The 27,497-nt window shown below is 46.5% G+C and overlaps 1 protein-coding gene and 1 long non-coding RNA gene across 2 annotated transcripts; one reads left to right on the top strand and one right to left on the bottom strand.

Annotated features, from left to right (window-relative positions):
• Positions 1–1,845: 1,845 nt before the first annotated feature.
• On the bottom strand, positions 1,846–25,377 carry LOC135323406 (uncharacterized). Its single transcript, XR_010384994.1, has 4 exons — positions 25,294–25,377; positions 18,321–18,515; positions 14,448–14,828; positions 1,846–1,881 (listed from the first exon to the last, which is right to left on the bottom strand). It is a non-coding gene; the product is annotated as an uncharacterized LOC135323406 (long non-coding RNA).
• A 642-nt stretch (positions 25,378–26,019) lies between these two features.
• On the top strand, positions 26,020–27,497 carry NKX2-4 (NK2 homeobox 4). The gene is made up of 2 exons (XM_031434413.2): positions 26,020–26,563; positions 26,893–27,497. The coding sequence occupies exons 1-2, from the start codon at positions 26,125–26,127 to the stop codon at positions 27,495–27,497; spliced, it is 1,044 nt and encodes a 347-aa protein (XP_031290273.2). The 5' UTR covers positions 26,020–26,124.

Raw genomic sequence — 27,497 nt, 5'->3', positions numbered from 1 at the left:
AAATAAGGCAAGTTTCCTCCCACTTGGTAGATTGTCTCTTCTTTTTGCTGATGATTTCCTTTGCTGTGCAAAGGCTTTTTATTTGTTGTCCACTTGTTTATTTTTCATTTTGTTGCCTTTGCTTTTGGAGTCAGGTTCAAAATACTATCTCCAAGACCAATGTCAGGGAGCTTACCGCCTATATGTTCTTCTAGGAGTCGTTTATATTTTAGATTATTCATTTTTAAATTGCCAGTTGTATCAGTTATGGTTCTGCGAAGGGAGGGAACCACTAGAATATGTGTACACATATACAGAGAGAGAGGTTTACTCCACGGCATCGGGTCACGTCGCTGTGGGGGCTGCGAGTCGGACACCTGTGGAGCAGACAGCGGCTGGAGAGCCAGGGGCCTGCCGAGGTTGCAGCCTGGAGTCTGGACACAGTCTGGAGACAGAATTTTCCTTCTTCTGGGGACCTCAGTCTTTCCTCCTAAGGCCTTCCATTGATTTAAAGAAGCTCACCCAATCTACGGAGGGTAAAATGCTTAACTCACAGTCTACTGATTCAGATGCTAATCACATCTAAAAAATTACCTTCTCTGCAACAACTTGGCTGGTATCCGACCAAGCAGTTGGGCACCATGGCCTAGCCAAGTTCACACAAAAAATTAACCACCACAGCAGTGGAGTGTTAGAATTTCAGAATAGAAGAGGTAAGGATTCTACACCCTAGAAACGTACCAACATCATGGCGTGCCACATTCCAGCCGCTCCACACGCTTCAAGCTGCCATGCAGTCACAAGCTGGAATCTGATTCACTGACCGAGAGAAACACGTAATTATTCACTCATGTAGCCGCACCTGAGCAAGGCTCCATGATTTATTCAGATCTCTTAAAAGGCAACAGAAACATTCTAGTGGTGAATGAGGTAATACCTGACATTGTCATAGTACCTTATGAATTTAGGCATAAGCTCGAACATTAAATGGTGATGTTGAGCCATCATACTGGACTAAAGTTTAACCTTTTAGACAGCTTTTCTTGGAAGCTATGTCTAATTATATCTTTACAGTGATATTTCATCACCATATTAGCAGTATGTTTATTTTCATAGGGAAGAATTTATAGTTACCTTTCAATAATTGACGACTAGGTATGTTAACTATAATTTTCATAGAGGATTATGAACATTACAATGGGCATGCTACGGCGGAGGTTCCGTCAGGATTGTAAAGCACACTTGCTGAAATTTTTGAGTTCAGAGCTTAGTGATTTAATTTCATTTAATTTAATAAATAAATTTCCTAACAAGCACAGGGAACTAAGCTCAATTTCTTGTAATAATCTATACTGGAAAAGACTGAGAAAGAGTAGATTATATGTATGTATGTATGTATATGTATATATGTATATATATGTGTGTATATATATATAACTAAGTCACATTGCTATACATCTGAAACTAACAAGACATTATAAACCAACTATACTTAAATAAAAAATTTTTATAATTAAAAAAAGAGAAACAAATCTAATCTACATTAACACTGATGGCACAGTCTCTTTGCATTTTACTGTCAAGTTTCTGGTTTTAAGTGCAGGAAGCCAACATCACTCTTTTGATTAGAAGATTATTGCCCCATTTTAAGTGAAGTTACTCAACATTTTTCAGGAAAACTGGACCGAGGACCATTATTTCCCCACTTTTAACTTCTGAGGTTTCTATATTAACACTTTTTGTATCTGCCAAATATGTCTAGCAGAGAAACTACTCACCTCCGTGAACTTGACCCCAGGGGGACACGCCTGCTGCTCTCGCAGAAATCTCTGGTTTGGAATTCCAATAAGCAGGAAAGTGGGATAAAAAGGACTTACGCAGCGAAAGGCACTTGAGTAATACCTTGAAAAAGAAAGCAAACTGTTTGTCCATGCAGTAAAAACCCACGTTGGAAGCACGGATCAAAGCACTAAAGAAGATGCAGTGACATGGAAACAAAAGGAGAGAGAAGTGACTCCTTAAAAAGAAACAGCTACAAATGGCACTTAGGGCCGAGAGCCTGGTCTATGACAGGCTTTGACAGAAGGTGGAAATTAACCACATCGCCTAGCAGTAAGTGGTGGGAAAATGAGTAATACTTGATTCTCCAGTTTTCTCAACCAGTCATTCAGGCCTTGGAATTTATTTATTGGACATGAAGCCAGATTTATCTCAGAGCTAAATATGTTCACAAAGATACATGCGACTAATGTAAGTCAAAGAACCACTGAAATCAAATGGCCATTTATACTGTCAACAAAGGCAAGAATATCTGATAAATAAATGCCCCACTATGTCCATTTGCATCACTGACAGTGGTCACTGAGAAAGCCGAACGTCTGAAAAGCAAGCAGCCAAGGGCAGTTACTGCCGCCTGAAGAGAGGGAATGAAATTACTTAAAGGATGGAGTGATTTCAGGAGGAAATGAGCAAATCACATATCCACAAATGTACTTTTCACAAAAGGGAACAGTTTGCCCAAGCTTTGACACACAGCATTCTAGAAACAAAGGCACTGCTGACATCTGATTCACAGGACATGAGCAACTACACATCACCACGTAAGGGAAACACTCAGACTGAGGCCCGATCGTCAGAGGAGTCTAAGGAGTCAGCGTGGCTGAGGAGTCATTCAAAGTCCGCTTTAAAGACTGCGCCGTCAAGCAACCTGAGGCGTGGTCGGCACCCACCACACGGCGCTCTGCGGCTCCTGACACACACAGGTTTAGTTTTCAAAGGCCTTTGGCTGTGGTTTGTCTCTGGCCATCAGCAGCTGCAGCAACACCTGTGCGTGTGAGCCTGCATGTGTGGGGTGAGCGCTTCCATCTGCAAAGGTGCTGCCACTCCCAGCGCTCCAGGAGCCCAAGGACACGCAGACGTCACCGTTCAGGGACTAGGGGTTTCAGTGGGACTCTGACTGCTCTCAGCCTTCAAGCCACACCCCTTCCTCCGCCCCCTTGCCCACGTCCGGGTGGGTGCTCCCTCCGCTGGCACCAGAGGAAGACTGAGGCCAGGCAGGGCCCTGCCCACACGCAGGGACCCTCTTCCCTCTCCTCACTCTCTGCAGCCATTTCGGACCCCGCTGCGTGCCTGCCCACCTCTCCCCAAAGACTGCCTATTATGTACGTAATTAAACTTTTCCTACCCTCTTGGTGTGTGTGTGTGTGGCACTGAAACAAGCTGGAGTGGGTGTCCACTCTGCGACAGTAACTGATAACATGCCGCTTAGCCAGGCTTCCTTCCCCTCGTACAGAAAAATCTAGGCCAACTGGTTAGTAGCCTAAAAATCGTAAAGCTAGCAAATCAAGGTCAAGGCTGGAAACAAACATTTGTCCAGCTTCATAGTAAGAGGCTCGCAGGCTCTGCCCTCTGTGTACTTGAGGGACATGGGGGCCCACGGTGCTCACAGCCGTGCAGACTCGGCCCGTGCCGCCCGGCTGGGCCCTGGGGTCTGCTCCACTCCTGGGCTGCTCGTGAGGGTCTGTGTCACCCGACCCATCGAGAAGTCAGTCCACCTAGCCTCCCCCATTCAGCAGGGAGTCACCCTGCAATAGCCCTGCCTTTAACAAGACAGGGTCTCCACGCTTAGAAGGTTTTTAAAAGCTCATTAGTAGCGATAAATACACGTGAACGTTTTTACGATCTTCGTGTGGGGAAGAGTGAGAAGCCGGAAGTCACAAAGGGAAACACCAGCACCTCTGACTGTACAAAAACTAAGTCCACTTGGCAAAAGACAACAGAAGCAAAATTAAAAGCCGAACGGCCATCGAGGGAGCGCCTGCAGTATACACACAAGGCGGCGAGCTAGTGCCTTTGCCGCGCAGAGAGCTGCGGCAAATCCGACGAACGCTCCAGCAGAAGAAAGCCGCGAGCAGCCAAGTGCCCACGCCGCCCGCGAACCGCTACTCCACCCCGCTAGCAATGGAAGAGGCGCGAACCGAGCCGCCGCAGCCCTCCGTCTGCCCTGCCCTGGGCGTGGCCTGGGGCAGGCGCAGGCGCGGAAGAGCCCGGTGCTGACCAGCGCAGGTGACAGGCGCCCCGTGGGTGCTGCCGGCAGCACAGACCGAGCCGCTTCTCTGAAGGGCAGCGTGAGCCGCAGCGCAGACCGCGCGGGCTCCGCCGCCGCCGCCGCCGCCGGGGACCCGCCCCGAGCCGCCAGCGCCCAGCGCCGCCCACGGCAGTGCTGCCCGCGGAGCCGGCGCCACGCGCACATCGGCCAGGGAGGCCTGGGGCCGTGAGCCGCGGAGCCGCACGCCGCTTCCGGCGTGGAAAGCGCCGTCAGCACAGGAGTGGACAAAGAAGACTTCGGTCTGGGTGCTGGCACCCCATGCACGTTTTCTAAACATTCATAAAAGAACCTAGGGGACCACAGACCAGAGTTTTAGATGGCTGACCCTGGGAGTCACGCTTTGGGAAAGAGGGCAAGGAGAGGCACGGCTGAAGGCCTGGGGTCCTTCGCACACAGGTGCCTTCCCAGAAGACTGAAATGTGGAAAGCGAAGTGGGGTGAGGAAGCCTGCAGGGAGCATCAGCTGCCCCCCTGGCCCCAGATGCCTGCTGCTCCAAGTGCCGGGTCAGGACGGGGAGAGAGCGACGTCTGCTAGTGACAGCAGCCCCCGCCAGCAAGGAGCCACGAGCACCGGGGGGGTGGGGGGGCTGGATCAGGAGGCTCAGATGCGTGTTCAGGCAAAACCCCCCCCCCCGCGCGCCCGGCTAGGTACTCCCGGCTGTAGCGCCCTCCAGGAAGGGGAGAGGAAAGGGTCTGCTGTGACACTGGGGTGCGGTGGGGCTGGGGGTGTTACACAGTGCTCAGGAGCTCGGTAAACCCCAAGACTGGCTTCGTGAGTTGGCTTTGACCTAGAAGAGGGGATGGCCCGGGGGACTACTCACTTTACGAGGGAGGGAGGGACCCGCCATCAAGAAAAGGGCGCTGGCTTGCCTGCTGGGAGCGGCGGGGCAGGTGGGGCGGAGGCCCTTCCGAGGCACGCCCTGCAGGCTGTCGGCTGGAAGACAGAGAGACAGGCTTTGGCAAGCAGGGACCACCACAGTCTGGTGGAGGCAACCTCGTGCGACCCTTAGAGATGAGCGAATGTCGTGTGCGTGGTGCGGACCGCGAGGGCGCTGCGGCCTGTGCGCTGCCACGCTCATCCAGCGTCCGGGCGGAGGGCAACGTGTCCACGGCTGCAGGAAGCCGGCCCGACGGCAGCTAGAGGACAGCAGTCACAGAGGAAGAGAGGAGGACAGACCGCGGTTCCCCGGTCAAGGCAAAACCTCCCCTCGCGCCCCTCTCCCTCCCGCAGCCGTGGAGTCCCCAGGAGGCAGTGGCTCGCTTAGAACCCCAGCCCCTGGGAGTGCACCCAGCACAGGCTTTGGTGGTGGGGGCTCCGTCCCTTGCTCCCTGCACCCCCTTCACCTGCGACAACACAGACGAAGTCTACCTACAGCTAAACGTGGGCTTGGAGAGAGAGTTCTTCAGAAACAAAGTATCTGACAGAATACTGCTCCTGTCAAAGAAACCAAAGAAGTCTTGCTTTGAATGTAGGCAAGGGGGAAGCTGGGATCCTCCCAAACTTTTTTTCTTTTTTTAATTGAAGCATCATCAGTTTACAGTGTTGCATCAGTTCCTGGCGTGCAGCATCATGCTTCAGTCATACATGTGCATACATACATTCCTCTTCCTACTCCTTTTCGTTGTAGGTTACTGTAAGATATTGAATATAGTTCCCTGTGCTCTACAGTATAAACTTGTTGTTTATCTAGTTTATATAGAATAGTATCTGCAAATCTCAAGCTCCCAAGTTACCCCTTTCTACCTCCTTCCCCCACTGGTAACCATAAGTTTGTTCTCTATGTCTGTGAGTCTGTTTCTGTTTTATAAATACGTTCATTGGTGTCTTTTTTTTTTTTTTTTAGATTCTAGATATAAGTGATATTATATGGTATTTTTCTTTCTCTGTCTGACTTACTTCACTTAGAATGACAATCTCGAGGTCCATCTATGTTGCTGTAAATGGCGTTACTTTATTCTTTACTATGGCTGAGTAGTGTTCTACTGTATAAATACACCACAGCTTCTTTATCCAGTCATCTGCCGATGGACATTTAGGTTGCTTCCGTGTCTTGGCTATTGGAAATAGTGCTGCTATGAGCATTAAGGTACATGTGTCTTTTTGAATTACGGTGTTCTCTGGATAGATGCCCGGGGTGGGATTGCTGGGTCATCTGGTAAGTCCATTTTAAGGTTTTTGAGGATTCTCTATACTGTCGTCCACAGTGGCTGCACCAATCTACATTCCCACCAGCAGTGTAGGTGGGAACCCTCTTCAGCATCTATCGTTTGTAGCCTTTATAATGTTGGCCATTCTGACTGGTGTGAGGTGATACCCCACTGTAGTTTTGATTTGCATTTCTCTAATAATTAGCGATGTTGAGCATCTTTTCATGTGCCTGTTGGCCACCTGGATTTCTTTGGAGAAACGTCTAAATAGGGCTTCTGCCCATTTTTTGATTGGGTTGCTTGTTGTCTGATATTAAGCTGTATGAGCTATTTATATATTTTGCAAATTAGTCCCTCGTTGGTTGCGTCATTGGCAAATATTTTCTTCCATTCTGTAGGTTGTCTTTTCATTTTGTTAATGGTATCTAACTTAGCCATACAAAAGTTTTTAAGATTCATTAGTTCCCATTTGTTTACTTTTCCTTTCATTTCCATTATTCTGGGAGCTGATTTGAAAAAAAATATTGCTGTGATTTATGCTAAAGTGTTCAGCCTCTGTTTTCCTCTAGATTTTTACAGTATCAGGCCTCACATTTAGGCCTTTAATCCACTCTGAGGTTACTTTTGTGTCTGGTGTTAGAGACTGTTCTCACTTCAGTCTTTCACAGGCAGCGGCCCCGCTCTCCCAGCACCACTGACTGAAGAGACTGTCTTTTCTCCATCGTGCATTCTCGCCTCCTTCGTCGCAGAGTGACTGTGGGCCCTCCCAGCCCTGATGTGCCCTCTGCGATTTAAACCCCGGCCAGACAAGATGAAGCTGGACAAAAGCAAAGAGACTTTTACTGTAAGTTCAGAGAAAGGAATCGTTCTACTTTCTTTGTAACATTTTATTCTTGAATGCTTTTAATATTGAAACAGACTTTCTAGAAACTAGAAAGAAGTTCTGGGACCAAAGACAACCAGGATAACAAAAATGGCTTCACTGTGCTACCCGGAACATTTTCACATGACAGGTTTAAACATGTTAACACTTTCACTTCATTATCCTGGCAACGTAATTGGTTTCAGGATGTAAGTACCGAAGGTGTTGATCCGAACGTAATCTCTGTATTTTAGCTCTGAAATGTACATGTCAACGAGTTACACTTGCCCAAGACATTTTAAAAAGCATATGTATATATATAATCACCCTAATGAGTTTAAAATTTGTGAGAGTTATAGGCATACAGATCAATGAAATAGAAGTGAGAGCTCAGAAATTTTAGATACACACGAATATGGTGAATTAATTTTCAGTAAGAACAAAAAGGCAATTTAATAAGTGGTCCTTGAGTAACTGGATATCCATTTGAAAGAAAGGAAGGTAGAAAGGAAGTAGGGAGGGAGAGAGAGAGAAGGAAGGAAGGCAGGAAATAAGTAGATCCTCACCTCCTCACATCCTCACAAAAACTGACATAAAGTAAATCATAGACCTAAAAGTAAAATCTAAATATTTAAAATGGCACAGTTGAATTATTTTGGGTTAATGGAAATATTCTCTATTTTGATTGTAGTGGTAGTTACATGACTGTATGCATTTGTCAAAGTTCACAGAATTGAACACTAAAAAGGGTGAATTTTAATGCATGTAAGTTACACTTTAATTCTAAAATTTTTAGAATTTTGAGTGCTAAGAAAGGATCAGTTTACGTAAAACCAATCAACTCTGCCATTAACCATCAAAAGCGACTTGGGCAAAAACCTAAATATTCTAGGCTCAACTCTTTAGGACATATATTGAAGTCAACTTAAGTGGTCCCTAAAACACATAAAATATGTCATAAATATATCTTGAGTTGATTAGAGGGAAAAAAGCCATGAATTGTACAGGGTTTAGAAACCATGAATTATATAAAATTCAGAAACATTGTTATTTCAAATTGACATTTCTTAGCACTTGAGAACAACTATTAAAAGATTTGTTTATTTTTTAACATTTGGGAATATAAATGTTTCTTCAGAATAAAACAGTAAGATGCAAAACAAGCAACCAAGGTCTTTCTCTCCTTTATCACTGACAATAGAGCTTTTGGCACAAAAGCAATACAAAGCAGGCACACTCACACAAGTTTTGGATTTTCGGCAAGCCTGATGCACACAGCAGTTTCCCAGCAATGGCAATAAATTTTAAGACATCTTGAGCCCATCTCTTTCCTGCACGTAAGTTCCTGCATGAGGGGAAAGTCACTTCACAGGAGCCGGTGCACAAAGCATCTTGTGTTGCCTGCCTCACGGGCATATTGTTAGCAGGGTCACCGCAGCACCACACGCAGAGGTAAGCTTGCCCACCGGGGTCCCAGGCGCACAGCGCCAGGCTGGGCTGCTGGCTCGTGACAACCTCCTGCTGCAGAGGACTCCCCGCCTAAAGCGGGACCTGGGTTTATGACACTCAGCTTCCTCTAGGCCGTCACCATCAAAAGTGCGCAGATGGATTTAAACACTACTCACACAAAAATCTGGAAGAGAAGTGGACTCTTCGCTCTGCAGAGGCTTGATGGATACATTGTCTGAGAATCAGCGAATCTCCACATTGGAAGGCATACAGTGCCACCTCTCATCCAAGATACCTTAGCCTTTATCGCCAGCACCTGAAGAGTTGTCGCTTAGCTTCTGCTTTTATAGGCTCACCCAGCGGAGCAGGAAAACCTGAGTGGATTCTCAAATCAAGTCACACTTAGGCATGGACTTCCAAATTCATGAACTACCACCCATATGCCCAATATTGTTGAACAATTTTGCCAGAAGTCTCTTCTATTGAATTAAGATCTGCCTACATATATAAAATTTTCACCAGTAGACCTTTTGATGCTGTAAAACTTTTGCACAGTAAAGGAAACCATCAACAAAATGAAAAGACAACCTGCTGCATGGGGGAAATAGCTGCCAAGGACATGAGGGATGCAGGGTTAATATGCAAGATATATAAACCGCTCATACAACTCAATATCAAAAAACAAACTCAATTTAAAAATGGGCAGATAATAATCATTTGAATATATTTCTAAATAAAGACTTTTAACTTTTAAAAATTAAAAAAAAAAAATGGGCAGAAGACCTGAAGAGACATTTTCCAAAGAAGACATACAGATGGCTATAAGCTCATGAAAAGATGCTCAACATCATTAATTCTCAGAAAAATACAGTACAAAACCACAATGAGATCTAGCCTCACACCTGTCAGAATGTCTCTCATTAAGAAGACCATAAATAAAAAATTTTGGCAAGGATGTGGAGGAAAGGAAACCTTTGCACACTGTTGGTGTGAATGTAAACTGGTGCAGCCACTGTGGAAAACAGGATGGAGGTTCCTCAGAAAACTAAACCTAGAACTACCATTCCTGGGTGTACATCTGAAGAAAATGAAAACAGTAATTTGAAAAAATACATGCACCACAATGTTCAGAGCAGCATTAGTTACAACAGACAACCTATGGAAGCAACTTAAATGTCCATCAACAGATGACTGGATAAAGAAGATGTGGTGTAACACTGCTATATATAAAACAGATAAACAGCAAGGACCTACTGTGGAGCCCAGGGAATGAGATTCAACTTCTTGTAATGAGCCGTAATGGAAAAGAATCTGAAAAAAATGTATCTACATGTATTTATAACTGAATTGATTTGCTGTATACCTGAAACTAACATTGTAAATCGACTACATTTCCATAAAAAATAAGAATTAAAAAAATGTGATATATAGTGCAATGGAATATTACTCGGCCATAAAAAAGAATGAAATAATGCCATTTGCAGCAACATGGATGGACCTAGAGATTATCTTATTAAGCAAAGTAAGTCAAACAAAACCAAATATCATATGATATTATTTATATATGGGATATTTAAAAAAATAATATAAATGAATTTATTTACAAACCAGAAACAGACTCACAGACATAGAAAACAAACTATGGTTACCAAAGGGTAAAGGGGGAAGGGGATAAATTAGGAGTTTGGGATTAACAGATACACACTGCTGTATATAAAATAGATAAATAACAAGGACCTACTGTAGAGCACAGGGAACTATATTCAATATCTTGTAATCTATAATGGAAAACAATCTGAAAAAGAATATATATATATGTATATAGAGAGAGAAGAAAAAGAATATATATATGTATATATATATATGAGTCACTTTGCTGTACACCTGAAACTAACACAACATTGTAAATCAACTATACTTCTATGAAAAATAACAATAAATACATAATACTTGTTACAAAATGGGATCATGTTCTTGCAACTTGCAGAATCAGTGATGTCTGTTCATCCTTATGAGTTCAGCTGAACGCAACCCTCCCTCCCTCTTTTCAGTGACTACCTAGCACTTTCGTATTGATGGGAACTCGTTATTTATAATAATGTGCTGCTATCAGTAAGATACAGATTCCTTCCAAGGACACAGACAGACAGATCCTATAGATCTATCTGAATTTTTGCAGACTACAGTCCCGGAGAAGAATTGGATAGATCAGGAAGTATTTTTAACATTTTGAGACCAAAAAGCCATATTGCTTTATACTCTCATCAGCAATGTACCTTTGTGGTCCTATATTCTCCAGCTCTAGATAGAATTGTGGGGGAGAGAAATGGCTTTTTCATAGCTGTTTTAATTTTCAAGTCCCTAAAACTACTGTGGAATGAGCATCCTTTTAGGGAGTTATTAACAGCTATGTTATTTCTTTTGTGAACTACTCACTTTCCACTGGCTTTTTTGTTTGAAGGCACTTTTATAGCAGCAATACTGATTCTGCGCATACACGTTACACACATTTTCACAGCCGTGTGTCTTTTAACCTTGCTTGTGCTGCAGTTTGCTTTACAGGAATTTTGAATTCCTATGGAATAAATCTGTGATATTTTCCAGAGCCAGGTCAGTGCCCTTCATTCTACACATGTGGAAACCACCCGAAAGAGGTCAGCCACTTGCCCAGTTTTATATCCCTAGTTAGTATGAGAGCTGGCATCAGAATCCATGCAAATGACCAGCATGTACATAAAAAGGTGCTCAACATCACTAATCATCAGGGAAATACAAGTCGTAACCATGAGGTACCAGTAAGAACAGCTATTATCAAAAAGACAAGAAATAATAAGTGTTGTGCAGGATGTGGAAAAAGGAAACCCTTGTGCACTGCTGGTGGGGATGTGAATTGGTCCAGTCACTACGGAAAACAGTATGAAGATTCCTCAGAAAACTTAAAACTAGGACTGTCATATGATCCAGCAACTCTGCCTCTGGGTATTTATCCGAAGGAAACGAAATCAGTAACTCAAGAAATCCAGAGCCTCGTGTTCACTGCAGCATTATCTACAACAGCCAAGACATGGAAAGAATGTGCTTGGATAACAAGAGATAAATAGGTAAAGAAAACGTAATACACACACGCGTGCGCGAACATTATTCAGCCATAAAGAGATGGCAATCCTGCCATTTTCAACAACATGAATGGACCTTGAGGGCATTGTGCTAAGTGAAATAATTCAGACAGAGAAAGACAAATACTATATGATCTCATTTACATGTGGAATCTAAAGACAATAAACAAAAAATGCATCAGTGCAGACAACAGACTAGTGGTTGCTGAGGTGGGGTGGGAGGAAACCTGTAAAGGTGAACAAAATGTGCAAACTTCTGGTCATAAAGTACATAAGTCCTGGGGGTGTAACTGACAGAACAGTGACTATAGTTAACAATTCCATATTGTATATTTGAAAGTTGCTAAGAGATTAGATCTTCAAAGTTCTCACCAGAAGAAAAAACAACATTTGTAACTATGTGCAGTGATGTGTGGTGACCAGTTCACAACAGGTACAGGTATCAAATCACCACGCTGGAAACCGGGTACATCACACCGATACAATGTTACATGCCAAATAGATCTCATCAGAGCAAAAGAGTCCAGTCCTTTCCACATGATGCTCTCCAACAAGGACAAAATAACAACAAAAAATTGATAAATGTAACTAATGGGTCTAATCATGTTCTAGCAACTGTAAGTTGGAGCAGGGCACCAGGGGAGAGAGAGAGCTTAAAAGGGCTGGAGTGGCCGGGACCATCTCTGTGGAAGAGAGCGTTTACGCTGGGCCCTGATGCGTGAACGGTTCGTGAACTGTTAGGAGGAGGACAGGCACAAGGATGGAGAACCAGACTCTTCTTGGCGTGTCCATGGAATTACAAAACCATCCCGACCAGATCACGGGATGTACCCTGGAAGTAGGGTGGTCAGGGGATAGTCATCCACAGAGAGGTGTTGCTAACGCCATCAGAACAACGGATGCTCTGAGTGAAGAGCAGGGGAACTGAGTCCTTCCACCAAAGACTGGCTCTGTGCTTCCTCTAAGCCATGAGGTAACAGAGCTGTGAGCTGGTGGTAAGGCGCCCGGCGGGAAGTGGAGGAGCGGCCCTGCCACTGCACTCGTCCTCTCCCTGCTGGGTGTTGAACAAAGGGGGGGGGGGGCAGCACCCAGCTTGAGATCTACCCACCAAAGTCTGCAATCTGCTCACAGACTATCAAGGGCGGAGTTTTGAACATCATCTGGAACATCAACTGGAAGGGGCAAGAAGAGGAAGAGGACCCAGCCTCGGGACCACAGAAGGAGCATGGAGTCGGAGGGGAGGCAGCAACAGAACTAAGGAAGAAGCTTTCCAGAAAGCGAAGGTGGTCGGTGGCATCAGCCGCAGCACAGAAACCAGAGGGAAGGTACCGGGTGCAGGTGCCGGACGCAGCAGGGAGGCTTCGGTGGCCACGCTTTGTGCGTCCTGGCCCTCCCTCCACAGGGAGCTGCCCTCTGTCCAGCCTGCTGAGACACACACATCTCGAACCACGGGTGACTGCCCATCGTGGAACCGTGGCCAGAGCGGGCTGGCGCTTGTCCCGAGCCGAGCCCGTCAGCCCTTCTCAGGAGCGGAGCGGAAGCCGCTCTCCCAGGGGGACAGCGCGGAGCGGGAGGCGCAGAAGCCGCCGGCAACTGGCCGCGCGGAGGCCACTGGCGTGCGGCAGCAGGAGCGCGACCGGCACGCGAAGGGAAGGCAGGAGGCCGATGTGCGGGGACAGGACTTTCCGGCTTCACTGGTCCCTGGCATCAGCTGCGTGTCTGTCCTTCTCTGGTCTGTGAGACCAACCCCAGGATCATTCAAATAAACCCCCTCCTCACGTAAGGCAAGTCGTTGTAAATCACACAGTACGCATTTAAACGCAAACCGGGGGCATGAGTTTCTCCGCCAGGCTGGGTATTTTCTTAACCTGCTAAGTCACTGAGACGAACGGCTCAAGGGGACGAGGGGCATGGCGACGCCCAGGTCCACCTGTCCCACCCCTGAACCCTCATTTCTGTCCTGCTCCATCTCCACGGATGCCACTTCAGCTCGAGCCCGCATTCCTGAATGGACGTTCACAGCGGCCTCCTAGCTGGATGCGCTGTCTCCAGCACGGTGTTCCTGAATTCACTCACCACACTGATGCTTCTAAAGCCTGAAGCCAGCCTTCTCGCTCTCTATGGACAAAGCCCAAGTTATTTAGCACCATATACAAGGTTCGTAACGACCTGGGGGGCCTGCCAAGCCCCCCAGGCCCACCTGCCGCTAGTCCCCAGCTTGCGCCTCGCGCTCCAGGCACGTGTAGCCGTCCGCTGAGCGCGCCGTGCCTTCTGGGTCCCGGCACATGGTAAACATTCGCTAACAGCTCATGGACGGGAACTGCGTCTGTGCCTCTGAAGCTGCTCTTCTGTCTGAGGTGTCGTTTCCACCTCCCACCTCCCTGATCCACACAATTCACCCCAGTACCACTTCAGCCAGGTCTCCTTCCCTGATCCTCCACCGCCCTTTGTCCCTCCATGCCCCTCAGGCATGACCACCACGGCCCCTTCTAACATAAATCGTGACTGTTGGCCCACTCCTCTCTTTCCTCCCGCTTCCTGCCCCTGCCAGGTGGGCTTCGTGAGGACAGATCCTTCCTCTCTGTGTCTGCAGCCTAGGAGGTGGGGGCGACCCACAAGCGATCACTGGCAGAGGGGCCGAGCGGACAGAGCGACACCCACGCGGCTGTGGGAGAGGCTGAGAGCCACCCCCCACCCCCAGACGCAGGTTCTGCGGCTGTTAGTTTAGCAGCCAAACGACACCGGGTGACTCACGTGCGAGGCACCGCGCTGCTTGCAGAGCTCACCTTTAGCAGCACGTGCCGTGCTGCTTACTGTGGGGGCCCCACACGGGGCTTTCCAGGACACAGCCTTCAGGGTGTCTGGACGCTGCCATACGACTTCCCCAAGGTCAGTTATCTGCACAAGGAACTTTCCCGTTTGGTCGATTCCAGGGGTTATGCCGTTGACTTCCTCTGTTCCCGAAGAGTCACGTTTTCCCCGAAGGGAAGGTGACGTTATCGACACAGGATGTCATGGGACAGCGGAGACTGGCTGAAGGGAGGTGTCAGGAGACGGTGGCATGGCTCCGCCCTCGAAGGCATAAACCCTTCAATCCGCAAGTCCACATCCATCACCATTACTAACGTTATTCTCAGCCACCTCGACACGTGGTGGGTTGCCAGCCTCTGCAATAGAACATGGTGTATTAGGAAATACGTCTCTGCATTGTTCTCAGGGAGAAAGCGGTGAGAACAAAAGGAAGGAAGCAATAAGGAAAGCAAGCACTTTATGGAACACTTACGATACGTGATTCCATCTATTACTTAAACCTGTTGAGTCTGACCTCCACACTTTCACAGATGGGAAAACTGAGTTCAGAAAGATTAAGTAAAATTTGCCATCAGATTTTACAGTTTGATAGAGTAGGAGTCGACTGAAGTCTAATTCTAAAGCATGATTGCTTCTTACTAAGCCATCTTCCTCTCAAAGAAAAGAAACAGAGACGCAAAGGCAAATGCGACAGAGTCCGAAGCCAAACTTTCCAGCCTGAAAGCTTACTTAAGAGTGCTTATTTCTGAACGTGATTTCAGAGGATCTTCCCCTCACACTTTATATATTTCTTGGTTAATTTTCTTTTCTTTCTTGGTTTTTTAAATGAGCAACAGTGCTTTGGTAAATAGAAGTATATTTTTTAAAATACTGTTAAGTACAGAAAACTGAACCAGACTGGTAAAAAAAAAAACTTTTTAAAGGATTATCCAGCACTGGTGAGAGATGCAGGGAGAAAAGGGTACATCACACACTGCTGACACGTAAACTGATGCAGTTTTTTTGGGAGGGTAATTTGGCAACTTCCACCAAAAGACATAATAAACTTACCCTTTGATCCAATTGTACTTCTAGAAATCTATCCTGCAGAAATATTTGTACCGATACACTCAGATCTGCATGTATGATCAGAGCAGCCCTGTTTGTAATAGGGGGAGAGAGGAAGTGGGGGCACAGAGGGCAGGGGAGGGGAGGAGAGGAAAGAGCCTAAACTCATTAACGGGGGGCTGACAAAACGACGTGCAGTAAAACCACATCATGGAACATAAATAGTGTGATCATTAGAAAGGACGACGAGCACTGTCGTGCGCGGACGTGGCGGCACCTGCACCGACGTGGAGCACGTGTGCCAGCACCGGTGTGGAAGCCGACCTGAGACACAGGTAAGACACCAGCACATATGTGTGGTGACGCCATTATGTTCATTAAGTGTGAATATAAGTTGTGGGTACATAAAGAATAAAACTACAGAAAATATGTATATTCATATAGAATACATGTGTGTGTATGTGTGCATATATGTGTGTGTGTGTGCATATGTGTGTGTGTGTGTACACACACACACACAGATCTAGCAGAATGTGTGTGTGTGCGTGTATGTGTATGTGTGTGTGTGTGTGTGTATATGAAGTAGAAAGCCTATAAAGCGGTCACTTCTGGAGATGGGTGTGGGACCGGGCATTTGTACAGGTGACTTTCACTGTCACCCGGACTGAGGCCGACCAACATCTCCTGTAAAAGTGCAGCAAGTAAACACTCCAGGCTTGTGGGCCACGCGGCCTCGCTCACGACTTCTCGACTCCGCCACTGACAGAGGTGTGTGGCTACGTTCAATGACATTTTATTTATGACAGCTGAAATGCGAATTTCACACAATTTTACACGTCACAAAATATTATTCATTTGATTTCTCAGCCATTTAAATGTCGAAACCATCCCTAGCTCCTGGGCCGTAGAGCAGCTGCCTGGTTGAACTTGGCCGGGAGGCCATTGCTTGCTGGTTCCCACCCCAGAGCTACAGATAATATTTCAATATATTGGGTTACGTGTTTATTTAATCTCACCTGTTTCTTTTTACTTTGTTTAATGTAGCTACTAAAAAAATTTAGACTGTGTGGTTCACGTTGTAATTCTAGCAGACAGAACTGCTCTAACATACCTCAATATTACTTTGAATTGTTTTGCAAGAAGCTTCTATTTATTACTTCAGTATTTTTAATAACATTGAGATGATCGATCATGCCTATAATCTACAAGCCAAAGATTCACATAACTTTGAGAAAATATATTAATTTCGCTGAAGAAATTACTGTAGTAATTGCAGGAAAGAAACTTTTTATCACTGCTCTGTTAACTGCTTACGGCCAGTAGAAATGTCCAAATATTCTGCTGTTTTTACAAAGAGAATGTGTACAAAACAAGCATCCAGCTGAAGAGTAAGGTTTTTAAACTGTGTAGACAGCCATCAAAATGTCAGTGATGCGTCTGACAATGTAGGGACGGTTTCATCACCAGTCGCTACTCAAATGTCACATAAATGCTGCAGAGACGCAGGGAAGCCGTCTACACAAACGTCTCTGAGACCCTTTCCCACTCCCTTCCAGCATATTTTTTCATTAGGAAAGAAATATGCATCCCCATATTCCTTGCAGAATCACTTACAACAGCCAAGGTACGGAAGCGACGCGGGTGCTCATTAACAGATGAACGGATGAAGAGGGTGTGGCACGCTTACACGGTAGAATATTACTCAGCCATAAAAAATAATGAAATCTTGGCATTTATAACAGAATGGTTGTCCCTAGAGGGTATCACGCTAAGTGAAATAAGTCAGATAGAGAAAAACAAATACTATATGATTTTATTTCTATGTGGAATCTTAAAAAAAAGCCACAAATGAACAACCATCACAAAACATAAACAGAGTTACAGAGTTATAGGTACAGAGAATAAGCAGGTGTTTGCCAGGTGGGGGAGATTAAGAGGTACGAACTTCCAGCTGCAGAATGAAGGCATCCCAGGGACGAAGCGCACAGTGTGGGGAACACAGGTAATAACGACGCAGTGTCTGTGTGGTGACACATCGTAACAAGCATTATCGGGATGATCAATTTGAAATGTACGGGAATATCGAGTCACTACGCTGTGTAACAGGGACTAACACAGTGTTGTAGGTCAGTTACACTTCAAAAAAAAACACACAGAAAAAGAGACCAGATTTGTGGTTACCAGAGGCAGGGGAAGGAATTAGATGAAGGCAGTCAAAAGGTACAAACTTCCAGTTACAGGGTGAACACGTGGGACATAACATACAACATGATACATGGAACTAACACTGCTCTCTGCTCTATATGAACGGGGTTGACAGTAAATCCTAAGAGTTCTCATCACAGGAAAAAAATGTTTTCTATTTCTTTAATTTTGTACCTGTATGAGCTAATGGATGTTCACTGAACTTACTCTGAGAATGACTTCACGATGTGTGTAAATCACTCTGCTGCACACCTTGCACATACACGGTGCTGTATGCCAAGTATTTCTCACTGAAACTGGAAAAAAAGAATCTTTTTTCACTTGAATCCCTGTTAAGCTCTCCTCTGTTATAACTATCAAATGAGACAAACACCTGAAGTCCATGAATGCACTTCGCACATGAGTAAAAGATTAATGACAGCGGTTTCAGGATTTTAGCCTCATCTCTGCCTTACAAGTGGGACATGTTCTAAAAAGTTCATTAGCAAGTCAAATGTTTAGAACCCGGCCTGCATATATATGCATATATATTCACAAGTGTATGTGCACATGTACATACAATTTAAAATAACACATACAGTAATACACATACATACCTGCATATAATTTAAAGGTACCACTTCAAGTTCAGGATGCAGATGCCAAGAATAAGTTTCCTCTTCCTGGTATCAGAGGGACTCCCTTCCCAATTTTCTGCAGCACTGGACACTCTTAAGCAATTAGGAATTTCTTGACACATTCTTGGTTAATGATTGTGTGTGTTCATCACAGATCGTTTTGTCCCAGGGGACCTTTAGTATGAAAAGAAGGAAACGTAAGTGTGATAATATGATTACTATAGTATCTCCTTATATTTAGAGGGAGACCAGAGCCGCAGTGCGGCATCAGAGGGTTGAACCGGGACTGACCCGTGCCAGCTGGAGTGACACAGTCAGCTTCAGCACAAGAACCTTCTGGTAACCAAACTGTCACGATGCTGTGATTTTTATGAAGTTTCTTTGAAAAGCATGGAATTCATTCCTGGAATATCAGAAGGTCACACACATCATTTAGGCCGCCGTCCCCAGAGCTACCGTAACTGAGCTGATTCGGCACCGAGGGCTCAAGTGTTTGAGGAACGGCCACTGTGACAAGCCAGCGTCAGCAAATACTAACTCCATCTTCCAGAGAACCAGTAAGAAGTGCGTATTCAGTGTTTCCTACGTGAAGCCCCCTGTGAGCAATTTCTTTCAGACCTTAGTGTTGGAAGTGCTTCTTTTCCTGAGGAATCAGGGTTGGGTTGGGTTTGGTTTTGTGTTCCCTAAAAATAAGGGACGTGTAACTGGCTTTTTGAGCTGACCCCTGGGGCGCTTAGAGCCAGGTCTGAGTTCAGCTGCAGGACCTGGTCGGCTCTGGGGCCTGCAGAGCTGATTTTTTTTCACCCATATCTTAACTTTTCACATTTATAAGATCCTTATTTACGAGGTCCTGATTCTTACTAACTGTTTAAAGTACACAAATATACTTACTTACAAACTGCCTCACGTCCTTTATGAATCAAGGTAGAAGTATAAATGTACAACTAAGCTTTTCTATTTTTGCATCATGTAATTAATTCCCACTGAGTCTCTAAGTCAAAATATGCACATGAGAGAGACACAGCTCACTGCCTGATACGTGGAAGGGTGGCAGCCCATACGCACACACAGAGCTAAGGACGGCTGGGACTAGACGTCCTCGGGTATGAGCCGTGTTTGGTTTTCATGCGTGTTCACCTGTGTAGCTAAACGCAGGCACGTATGGAACCCTGAACAGACAGAACCTTCCCCTTTTCTCCTCTTGAAACGGGTACAGAACACTCTGATCTGCTCCTTTAAGATCCATGGCCAAGGCATCTCTTTATGCCACACAAATATTTTTTCTCATGAGCAGAGCACGTAAACAACACTTGAATCTACTAAACCCGGCGTTTGTGTGAAAGTGATTTTAGAGGCCACTGGAGCCGCATGTTTCTTTTCGATCCTCTGGTGTCTCTGGAAAACAGTTCCTAAACCGCCATTCCCATCGCCCCTTTAGTCTCTGTGAATCGGCCATAAGAGCTGCGTCAAGGCGTCTGCCGTCAGTTATGTCCCCGACGGCAGCGTGACCACATGGGCACTACTACCACTGACTATTCTAGAGAAAGACTGCTTTTCTAGAAGAAACCATCACACACAGCAGACTATTTATGGAAAACTAAAACTTCGTACGTGAAGCAGTATTCATTCAGATCTTCCAGACGGCTTTGTAACAGTGAGCACGTGAAACACAAGTCAAAGCCATTACCCTGTAACGCTCTCCATCCCGATTCCTGGGACAACTTGTGCGCAGCATTCACCCCAACGCGCCCTCCACGGCTCAAGGCTTATTTATCCTGTCAAGAAGTGGGCTTCAAACAATTACAAATTTGATTTAAATGTTTTCATCGTGTAATTGTGAAAAATCTTTCAGCCGCTGAAAGGCTTCCATTTATTCTCGTAGGTAAGTTAGTTGTGTTCGTTTTTTTCAAGCTGATTCTGCATATTCATACATGCTTTTTATTTTGGAAGAGATGGTCTACTCCGAATGTTCCATGTTTCTTCCATTAGATAGTTATTGATGTTAGGGACATACTGTATGCCAATGAGAAGCTGCTTTCACTCAAGCCGGGGCTGATTTCTCAAGAAATTATTATTTGGTGTTTTTGGCCAAATTCCAATAGCTTGTGGCTTGTGGCCCTTTCCACAAAGTGAAACTTCCACGGCTTCTAAAAGCAAACACCTCATCGGAATCACCTTTTCAGTACCACCGCTGTGGGATTCCCTACACAGTTAGAAGATCAAATTTAGTACCTAATTTTTAAAAACTTAATAAGCACTGGGTTTACTGAAGAGTCAGATCTCATTACTAGTTTCCTTTACAAGCTGGGTATTTTGAAGCAATAATTAATAATTTTCAAGCCCATCTGACAGGTGTGTTGTGATTTAAGACCATTTTCCTAGGTATTTATTTATTTTTTTAAAGGAAACCCTATGAGGTAGGTTTTCTCTCTCAGGGCACTCAATCTCTGTATAAAGTAGCTTAACGAAATCATTTCATATCAAGCTTTGTAGTGCAAATTATTGAATCAACAATTAAAACTGTTTAAAATCTACCAGAACTGATGCTGCCTCACGCAGTGAACACTAGCCTGTTGCTTCAAGCACGGCCCCAGCCCTGCAGCACGCGCCAGCTGTCAGCACCGCCCTAGTTCTTACAAAGTGCATATAGTAAAACTTTATTAATAAATGCAACAAATACTTTATCAAAATGCCTAAAATTGAAGTTTCTCCTTCAAAGTAAGCGCTAGCAACAATTAACCCGATGACCTGACTCAGGTGTCAGAACGGATCCCTCCCTTGATAATGACAAAGTCACCTGTAAAGGTCAGGTGATACGTGTTTAATGGGACTTGGAGAAAAAGAGACTTTGCATTAAATTCAATGAGCCTCTTAGATTTGGATAAGTTGAGTGCATGTGAGACAAAAGTTACAAAAGTATATATTTTTTAAAGCTCTGTATATTCACTCCAGTCAGCTGTGCACAGAGCTCCGGTACAACCTTTAGAATGACTAGCTCTCCTCACACAAACTAATAAACAGAAATACAATTTTGCTTAAAATTCAAAGGATTCTTTTTTCCTAGAAAAGAGACATTTAATGACATGCGAAGGCGTGTAAAAAATGTCAGGTGTTGTTCAGGGGAAATGCTATTATATTCCAGAAAGTTTAAACGTCTACAGAAGCAAGACACACGAGTAAACTTGTTATTCACAGTAAGAAGCAGACCTCAGCACTGCCCTCGCTTCCCATGTCATGTGTTTCAATGCTCGCTCTGAAAGTCATTTTTAAAAGACGGAAAAACTTGAGTTTCCAGCCCAAGCCCATCATCCTGGGCTGCGAGAGCCGTGCCACACTGGCCGATTTTTGAATTTTCACTCCCCTGGTGCAGCTGAATGCTGTCTCCTACTGAGACTGAAAAACCAGAGGTGCCAGCGGCCCTAGAAGGGGGGCTTCTAGTTTTTGTCCTTGTTTTTAGGAATCACTTAATTGGACCTCGCTATTATTATGATTCCAACAAAAATCATGTCTTTAACGCCTACCGTTTACTCTCACGTTGTGCTAATCATCATGTTAATTTAAAATACATCCACTGGTCAGGAAACTATCTTCACTCTAAAAATCTGATTATCAGATTATCATTTTTAAAGTAAGAGTTAAAATGCAAGGAGTTTGCATTTTGTGAAAAATTACGAAAGGAAGAGGTGGGGGCACCAAGTTCTCCAGCCTCCTTCTCCTGTCCTCCCGGCCCCACTTGCCCTGGCCCGGCCCGGCCATGATTCAGTGCGCAGGGAGCAGCGACCGACCGGGGGGCTGAGAGCGAAGCCTGGCGGGACTCTCTGGGTCTGTGAAAATCTGCTCCCAGGGGAGGGGGAAGAAGGAAGGACGTCATACACACAAGGTGTAAAGTTATCCCAAGAGACTCAAATAACTGAAGTGAACATTTAAAACCAAGACGCCACAGGAGGACGACAACAAAATGAGAACCAAATTTTAGAAACTGGTGAAATCGGCAAACATTTAAAAAATGACTTTTTAAAACCTTCTTTCATCTCTATAGCAGTTTTGCTTCCTCTTTATATTCTCAAATGTTGCTACAAGATACTGGTATCCTGATATGTTTCCTTTTATTCCTTCCCCACTGTAACGCCAGTATTTTAAAGCTACTTCTTCAAAATGAGAATTTTATTAATCAAATTATTTCACAACTATTTTAAACTAATCACAAGTATAATTAAGTGTCTTGTTTCTGAAAGGCATCTATCTTTTTGAGTGTCAAGCAGAAAGTTATATTTTCAAATACTGTTTGTCTTAAGACGTTAGAAATCTGTTTGCTACCCTAGAAAAATAACGTTCCCCTTTCAGCAACTGGCTGGTTTCTCAACATCTCTCACGCCCCTTTCTCTGAGCTTCTGTCTGACAACAGCAAATCCTATATCTGGGGAAAGCTTCTACTTCACAACTGTTTTTGCCAAATATTTTTGGCCCTAAGGTTAATTAACACATCAGAAATTTTCAGTAAATACCACATTTTTGTCAGAAAGCCAAAAGAGTCTACTGAATGTTTAGGAAATTTTTCTCTATCTGTCTCAGCCCATTTATTAAGTTTTCAGTGGTAAGTGTGATACATAAAATTACAAAAACCTAAACTATGAAAAAAGCAAGGGATCAAACCATATGGAGCCTGCCACCCCTCGTGTAATGGCAGCACGCTTCCAGACGTACAGACACCCCAGAAGAAACAGCTACCAGTGCCTCTGAGGAGGGCAGCTGGGAGGCTGGAGGGCGGGAAGGGGAGGGACAGCTCACTGTATTCTCTTTGAGCGTTTGTATTTTTTTGCTGAGTGCCAGCATTGTTTTTACGGAAAGAAAAAACCCAACAAGAAAACATTCCTCAGAAATACGTTTCCTGTGAAATCCAATGCAGTCAACAGTATTCAAGAACCTGCTGAGTATGTATTTTCATACAAAATTCAGGCAGACAATAATGTGAAATGAATTTGATAACAAGTTTTAATGGAACATCAACTGACTGGTTCTCATTTCTGTCTGTATATAGATGTTCATATACCTCTTCTAGGCGACGTCTATTTTCAGAATCATCTGCACACATCCAAGCAGTGTTTCCAGCATGAAGACACATAATTTCTGGAACAGGACACAGACAAGTGACAGGGAGAGATGCTAAAGCTTGTGGGGTTTTGCCCCAAACTGACCACTTCCAGGAAAGGAGTGTGATTTAGGGTGGCAAGTTCCCAAGTGGCCAGAAGGCGACTGCAGGGAGCCTCCGGATACGATAAACGGCTTTTTTATTTAAAGGTGGGGGCTTTCCAGATGGAAATGGGCTGCAGCAGGGCCCACTGCAACCGAAAAACAAAATAAGCAACAACTCGTAGCTTAACCACTCGATGTGAACTGCTACCCTGAAGTTCTATAAACATATTACATGAGATAAAATGTACAGCCTGAAAGCAGAGTAAATGACAACGACTGCCTGGGGAAAACCTGTCATTGTGAACACTTCTGCAGTTTGGATAACTAATCACCATGAAGATTATGATAATAGGTCTCATTTCTGAAACATGTTTGAACTTGAAAAATAAAATACCGTGGATCATAAATGACGTTTATACCCAAAGATGTGTTATAACAACTATTTTTACTTACCCTGTTGTCTCTGAGGAAAGTTTGACGTGGAAGATTTCCTACTGTTATTTAAGCAAATCAAGTAAACAATACAGTTTGAATTAAACCAAAACTTAAAAGCCAAACTGCAGCTCTCAAGATTCCAGCAATCACTTAAATACATACATAAATGCTTTTTGTGTCTCGCCAATTTAAAAAAAAATTAGGTAGGCAACTGCAGCACTGGTGAGGATGAAGACCTAGCCTGACTGTCTCAAGCTCCGGAAAGACCTGGAAAGGTATCATCGTGTTAAAAACTGTAGCAATTTAATCTTGCTAAGTCAAACTAACATCTGTAAACAATCATGGTAACTTTTCTTTTTTTCTTTAGGGAATTACAATTCACTAGTATTCTACACACTTGCCTGGTTGACTCGTTCTTCCCATAGGTGACCATTTTGGTCTCTTCCTGGCCCCGTTCCCCCCACCCTTTGAAAACTCACTGAAATGAACAAAACAGCGAATAAAACAATTAAGAGCAAAACCACACAAGACACTCCAACAAAAGGGCTGAAGCCAAACAAGAAAAGAAATGGCTAAATGTCCTTCCCTTCGAGATATGTGCTATTTACTAGGTCTTATGGGCTCTTGGGTTAAACTGGAATTGTTCTCACAATTCTGTTCTTCTTTTGTAAACAATAAAATCTTGCTTAAGAAAGTTCTCTCCTTGTTTTCTTCTGCCCTGGTCTCCGGGAAAACTTGAAAACTGCATCTTCCTTTCCCTGTTGTTGCTTTTTTTTTTTTTTTTTTTTTAACTTCAGGGCTTTTTCCAAAATTTAGTCGATATGCTTTTGCACGCTTCTTTTGTCTTATTCTTTGTCGTGTTCAGCATTCAGTGGAAAGTTCACAATGTCGAAATTCTTCACTATGCAGGTAAATTTACAAACCAAAGGATAGCAAAGTTTGTTTTTTTTTTTTTAAATCAGCTTACCTACGGTTTTGTATTTTTCAAGAGAAACTACCATTTTCACCTGATCTCTGCTTCTATTTCATATTCCTTGAGCAGGTTATATTTTTCAAAGAACAACAAAAAGACCCATTTCGGGTGGCTAGAAATATCTGGATTTGGGGGCTGTTTTCTTTCTCTTCTTTTTGATCGTTGTAGGGATACCCTAAGCTGGATATTTTTACTTTGGGGGGGGGTGGAGGGGCACAGAAAAAAACAAAGGGAAAGAAACCTGCAAAGAAGTTTACAGGTGCAAACTGAACAGGAACATTGAAACAGACGAAAATGGACCCTTTCCCTTATCCAACCTCCATCCCCAGAGAGTAGAAACAGCATACTTACAAGTTAGCACCTCTGCGTTTGACTCTGTGTTTTCTCTCTTCTTTGGATTTGGATACTTTGAGCTAATTTGGAAGTGCCCGTTTGGTTGCTCAGAAAATGATGCTTAAGAGTCTAGAGATGCATAAATTAGAAGCCCTGTAGCGGCAGAGGACGCTCATTGTACCTCGTCTCTTTATGTGCTCTTATGGTGGGAACCAAGAGCCTTATTTTCTTTTTCTTTCTTCTTCTTCTTTTTTTTTTTTTTTTAAAAACACTTTAGATGACGGAGCGAATGAGAGACTGGTAGCGGAAGAGGACCAGGCGAGCCCTGCACCAGCCCGCCCGCCCGCCGCCCCCCCCAGTTATACTGGACCTCGCTAGGCAGTCACTTCAGGAAAACTGGGGTCTAGATGCGCAGAAGCGCGGAGCCCTTCACACCAAGCCTCGACGCCGGCCTCGCCTCGTAGTTTCTGATTCTGGGGCTCGAGGGCGGGGGTGACCGCCGGGATAGGGGAGGGAAGGATGGAGAAAGCAAAGGGGGGTGATCTTCGCAAGGAACAGCCAGCTGCCCCCTTTACCTTTTTTGCCTGCACTGTGGGGAGGTGGGGGTGCGAGAGAAAAAGATGTCAATGACCATTGTTTGCTCGTTTGGGATGTTGCTCCGCCCCCCGAGTCTGTCGTAAACCTGGCGCCGGACTAAAATAAACCCCAGATCCCGCAGCTCGGGGGGTCGCCGCGCCGCCGACTCCTGGTCCCAGGCGCTGCCGCCGCGGCCGAGGTGGCGGCCACCAGCGGCCGCCGCATCCCGCCCGCGCGCGCCCGGGGCCCCCCTACCTGGCCGTCCGCCGAGCCATGTCGTTGAGCCCCAAGCACACGACGCCCTTCTCCGTGTCCGACATCCTGAGCCCCATCGAGGAGACCTACAAGAAGTTCGGCGGCGCCATGGACGGCGCGCCGCCCGGCCTGGGGGCGCCCCTGGGGGCCGCGGCCGCCGCCTACCGCTCGCCGCCGCCCGGCCCCTCCTCGCAGGCGGCGGGCATGCAGCCCCCGCACGCCATGGCGGGCCACAACGCGGCGGCGGCGGCGGCGGCAGCGGCGGCGGCGGCGGCGGCCGCGGCCGCCACCTACCACATGCCGCCGGGCGTCTCGCAGTTCCCGCACGGCGCCGTGGGCGGCTACTGCAACGGCGGCCTGGGCAGCGTGGGCGAGCTGCCCGCCTACGCGGACGGCATGCGGGGCGGCGCGGCCGGCGGCTGGTACGGCGCCAACGCGGACCCGCGCTACTCGTCAAGTGAGCGGGGCCAGGAGCGCGGGACGCAGGGCAGCGGACGGCGCGGGCTCTTCCCGCCGCAGCGCGGGGCGCGCGGGGGGCGCAGGGGCCCAGCCGGGGGCGCGCGGGGGGTCCTGGGTCCCGGGGCGCGCGGGGTGGGGGCGCCGGGGCCCGACCGGGGGCGCGGGGGGGGGGGGCCCTGGGTCACGGGGGCGCGCGGGGTGGGGGCGCAAGGGCCAGACCGGGGGCGCGCGGGGGGGTCCTGGGTCCCGGGGCGCGCGGGGTGTGGGCGCAGGGGCCCAGCCAGAGCCCCGCTGGCTGACCGGCCTTCCCCTCGGGCCCCTCCCCAGTCTCCAGGTTCATGGGGCCGTCGGCGGGCGTGAACGTGGCCGGCATGGGGTCGCTGACCGGCATCGCGGACGCCGCCAAGTCGCTGGCGCCCCTGCACGCGGCGGCGGCGGCGCCCAGGAGGAAGCGGCGGGTGCTCTTCTCGCAGGCGCAGGTCTACGAGCTGGAGCGGCGCTTCAAGCAGCAGAAGTACCTGTCGGCGCCCGAGCGCGAGCACCTGGCCAGCATGATCCACCTGACGCCGACGCAGGTGAAGATCTGGTTCCAGAACCACCGCTACAAGATGAAGCGGCAGGCCAAGGACAAGGCGGCGCAGCAGCTGCAGCAGGAGGCCGGCCTGGGCCCGCCGCCGCCGTCCCCGCGCCGCGTGGCCGTGCCCGTGCTGGTCAAGGACGGCAAGCCCTGCCAGAACGGCGCGGGCCCGCCGACGCCCGGCCAGGCCGGCCCGCAGCCGCCCGCGCCGACGCCCGAGCTGGAGGAGCTGTCGCCCAGCCCGCCCGCGCTGCACGGCCCGGGGGGCGGCCTGGCGGCCCTGGACCCCGCGGCGGCCGGGGACTACGGCGGCGGCGTGCTGGGCTCCAACCTGCTCTACGGCAGGACGTGGTGA

The sequence above is a fragment of the Camelus dromedarius genome, chromosome 18 (genome assembly GCF_036321535.1).
Source record: "Camelus dromedarius isolate mCamDro1 chromosome 18, mCamDro1.pat, whole genome shotgun sequence".
Taxonomy (NCBI): domain Eukaryota; kingdom Metazoa; phylum Chordata; class Mammalia; order Artiodactyla; family Camelidae; genus Camelus; species Camelus dromedarius.
Note: the sequence above shows the minus strand (reverse complement) of the source record. Positions and strands in the feature narration are given on the sequence as shown.

Excerpts from the sequence above, each read along its gene's own strand:
- NKX2-4 (XM_031434413.2), top strand. The coding sequence starts at position 26,125 with ATGTCGTTGAGCCCCAAGCACACGACGCCCTTCTCCGTGTCCGACATC. Across the intron at positions 26,564-26,892 it reads GGACCCGCGCTACTCGTCAA|TCTCCAGGTTCATGGGGCCG; the intron begins GTGAGCGGGGCC and ends GCCCCTCCCCAG.